Here is a 3,290-nt window from a genome sequence, read left to right as displayed (position 1 = left end):
CTGCTCGCCCCCGGCTGCCGCCGCGCCTCCCCGCTCTGGGGCCGGGATCGGGACCGGGCCCGGGCCCGGCGGGCGGCTCCCCCCCGCCCCTCCGCCGCCGCGCTCCCGCGGGGTGCCCGCCGCCGCCTCCTCCTCCTCTTCCTCCTCCTCCTCCTGCCGCCGCCGCGCTCGGCCATGTCGATGCTGCCGTCGTTTGGCTTCACGCAGGAGCAGGTCGCCTGCGTCTGCGAGGTGCTGCAGCAAGGGGGGAACCTGGAGAGGTTGGGCCGGTTCCTCTGGTCGCTGCCGGCCTGCGACCACCTGCACAAGAACGAGAGCGTCCTGAAGGCCAAGGCGGTGGTGGCCTTCCACCGCGGCAACTTCCGCGAGCTCTACAAGATCCTGGAGAGCCACCAGTTCTCCCCCCACAACCACCCCAAGCTGCAGCAGCTCTGGCTGAAGGCGCACTACGTGGAAGCCGAGAAACTGCGGGGCAGACCCTTGGGCGCCGTCGGCAAATACCGCGTCCGCCGAAAATTCCCTTTGCCCCGCACCATCTGGGACGGCGAGGAGACGAGTTACTGCTTCAAGGAGAAATCCCGGGGCGTCCTGCGGGAATGGTACGCCCACAACCCCTACCCTTCTCCCCGGGAAAAGCGGGAGCTGGCGGAAGCCACCGGTCTCACCACCACCCAGGTCAGCAACTGGTTCAAGAACCGGAGGCAGCGGGACCGAGCGGCGGAGGCGAAGGAAAGGTACGTGCCACCCCCCCATCCCTTCCTTCACCCCCTTTTCTCCCCGCTCCCCCGTGCGGGGAAGCGGCGGATGGGATGAGAGCGGCGAAAATACCTCGCTCTCCTCCAAATCCCTTTTTTTTTTTTTTTTTTTTCTTCCCAAAATCGCGTTGCGTTTTACCCCTCCGTGGAAACCCAAGTGGGTTTTCCACCCGAGATCCACCGCAAGCCCTCTCTCTGCTGCCCGACCCCACCTGCCTGGGGTGGGGGGGGGGGGTGGGGGGGGAACAACGAGCCCCTCACCGGCCTCTCCAGGCCGCTCCGCCGCCTTTGTTTGCTGCCTGCCGTCCCGAATAAAACCGGGAGCGACGCCGTCCCGGAGCCTCCGGGGAAGCGCTCGGGATGCCGTGTTTGGGAGCTCCGAAGGCTGGAGGAGGAGGGAGATGAAACCCCGGGAGGGAAAGGGTATAAATCAGAGGGAAACCGGGATGGGGACGCGATGGCCGGGCCGAGCCCCCGTCCCGTCCCGAGGCCACCCCGGGCGGCGCCGCCCGGGGTGGCCTCGGTGCGGGACGGCGGCTCGGCCCGGCGAAGCAGACAAGCACGGAAGAACATCCCCCCCACTTTTTATCGCCTCCAGCAAGCTCCCCACCGAGCCTGCTAGAGAAAACCCCGCACCCTGCTCGTCCCCGGGCCGCGCTTTCATTTTTAATTAAAAAGAGAAAAATCCCCCCTCCTCCTCCTCCAATTTTTCCTCCTCACCTAAATTACCGGGCTGTGCGGTGTACGCCTATTTATAGGAGGGTAAAAAGAAACGGGGACGATCCGTTATGAAAATATTAGGGGCGCTTTTATTTTTTTTTTTTTTCTGTCGGGGAGAGGCGTCTGCTCCCACGATGAAATAAAACGCGAAGGATTTACCGGGAGCATTAGCACAGCGCCCATCCCCGGCGCCTCCTGCCCGCCGTAACATCCCCGTTGTGGGGTTTGTTTTTGTTTTTGTTTTTTTTTTGTTTTGTTTTTTTCCGCAGGGAGAACACGGAAAACAACAACGCGGCCACCAACAAACCGAACCAACTCTCGCCTTTGGATGGGAGCAAACCCCTCATGTCCAGCTCCGAGGAAGAGTTTTCTCCTCCCCAAAGCCCGGATCAGAACTCGGTCCTGCTCTTGCAGGGAAACCTCAGCCACGCCAGGAGCTCCGGCTACTCCCTGAGCGGTTTAGCCGCATCCCAGACCCCTCACAGCCTCCAAGGTCACCAGCTCCAGGACTCGCTGCTGGGACCCCTCACGTCCAGCCTGGTGGATCTGGGATCCTAAAGGCCCACGGCGGGCGGCCGGAGGATCGGGAGAGGAGGTTTTGCTCGGGGACAGAGGCTCTGGGTTGTACATAGAGGACAGCATCCCGTTTTACAGCTCACCCGCCGATGCTTGACGGGACTCTCGGCTCTTTTCACACAACCCCACATCGGCTCCTGGTCCAGTTCCCCCCCAGCGTCTCCCACTATCACCATGATTTTTATTATTTTTATTTTTTTTTTTCCACGTAGCCAAACGCAGAGAGCGGCAGAAACCCTCAGCTCTTCGAGCTGGTCCCAACGGGAATTACAAAAAAAAAAAAAAAAAAAAAAGGAAATTAAAACAAAAAAACCCAACCAACCCCAGCTGGATCCGCTTCCACCCAAATAACTGCCAGCCCCGCAGGGGCGGTGGGGCAGGGGCGGCCGGCACAGCCCGGCCGGGTCCCCGCAGGGCCGGCGAGGAGCTGGGATGGAGGCAGAGGGAGTGGAGCGCTGTACTGAGCCCTGGGCTGTGGCAGCAGAAGGGAGGGGAAGTTACGTTTACATTTTTCATATTTAGCCTTACCAGAAAGATTTCGATGTAGTTTAAATTAAAAAAAAAAAAAGGAAAAAAAAAAAAAGAAAAAGGCAAAAGCTGCAGTATTAGAGTTTTAACAAGTGCCTATGTCTTACCGCGGCTGTGCGAGGCAGTGAGCGAGCGAGCTCCCGTGGGCCTGCGCCCCCCGGCTTCCTTCTCCTCAGTGCATCGATGTGGCTAAAAATTAGGAGAATATTAATAATAATAAAAAGTCGACGGCCGTTTCCTCCTGAGCGAGTGTCCTCGGGCTGCCCCGCCAGCTCCACGTTGCCTTCTCCCGTCTGTCCCCGCTCAGCGCCTTCCTCCTCCGGCTTGCAGGGAGCCCGCGGACGACGCTGCCTGTCTCGAGTATTTGTTACCAAAAATCGCATGTGCTTTCAGGTTTATTTTCTATTGTACCTAGACAGTCTAAATTAAACAACGCTGATGGCGGAACACCCAGGCTGCGCTTCTCTTTTCAGGGGCGAGCCCGTGCCCCTCTGCCCATCCGTAACCCCCCACCCCACGGGCTGCATCGCAGGGGCTGCGGGGGGAGCCGGTCCCTTCGAAACCGAGGAAGGAGAAGGAGAGGGGACCTGCCGGAGCGGCTCGCATGGGCTCCACCCGTGGGAGTCGGTCGCCCGGCCCAGAGGGAGCGACTAGTCCCCCGCCCCGTCGGGGCCTCGCTGCGGCCGGGCCGCTGGTGCTGTTGTCCCCCCC

The 3,290-nt window shown here is 60.6% G+C and overlaps 1 protein-coding gene across 1 annotated transcript; it reads left to right on the top strand.

Annotated features, from left to right (window-relative positions):
• Positions 1-3,026, top strand: SIX1 (SIX homeobox 1). The gene is made up of 2 exons (XM_074821612.1): positions 1-734; positions 1,745-3,026. Exons 1-2 carry the CDS (start codon positions 175-177, stop codon positions 2,031-2,033), a joined length of 849 nt encoding a protein of 282 aa, XP_074677713.1. The 5' UTR covers positions 1-174; the 3' UTR covers positions 2,034-3,026.
• The last annotated feature ends 264 nt before the right edge of the window (positions 3,027-3,290 follow it).

Source organism: Strix aluco, chromosome 4, assembly GCF_031877795.1.
Source record: "Strix aluco isolate bStrAlu1 chromosome 4, bStrAlu1.hap1, whole genome shotgun sequence".
Lineage (NCBI taxonomy): Eukaryota > Metazoa > Chordata > Aves > Strigiformes > Strigidae > Strix > Strix aluco.
The sequence above is the reverse complement of the archived record's forward strand: the minus strand, read 5'-3'. Positions and strand labels throughout refer to the sequence as shown.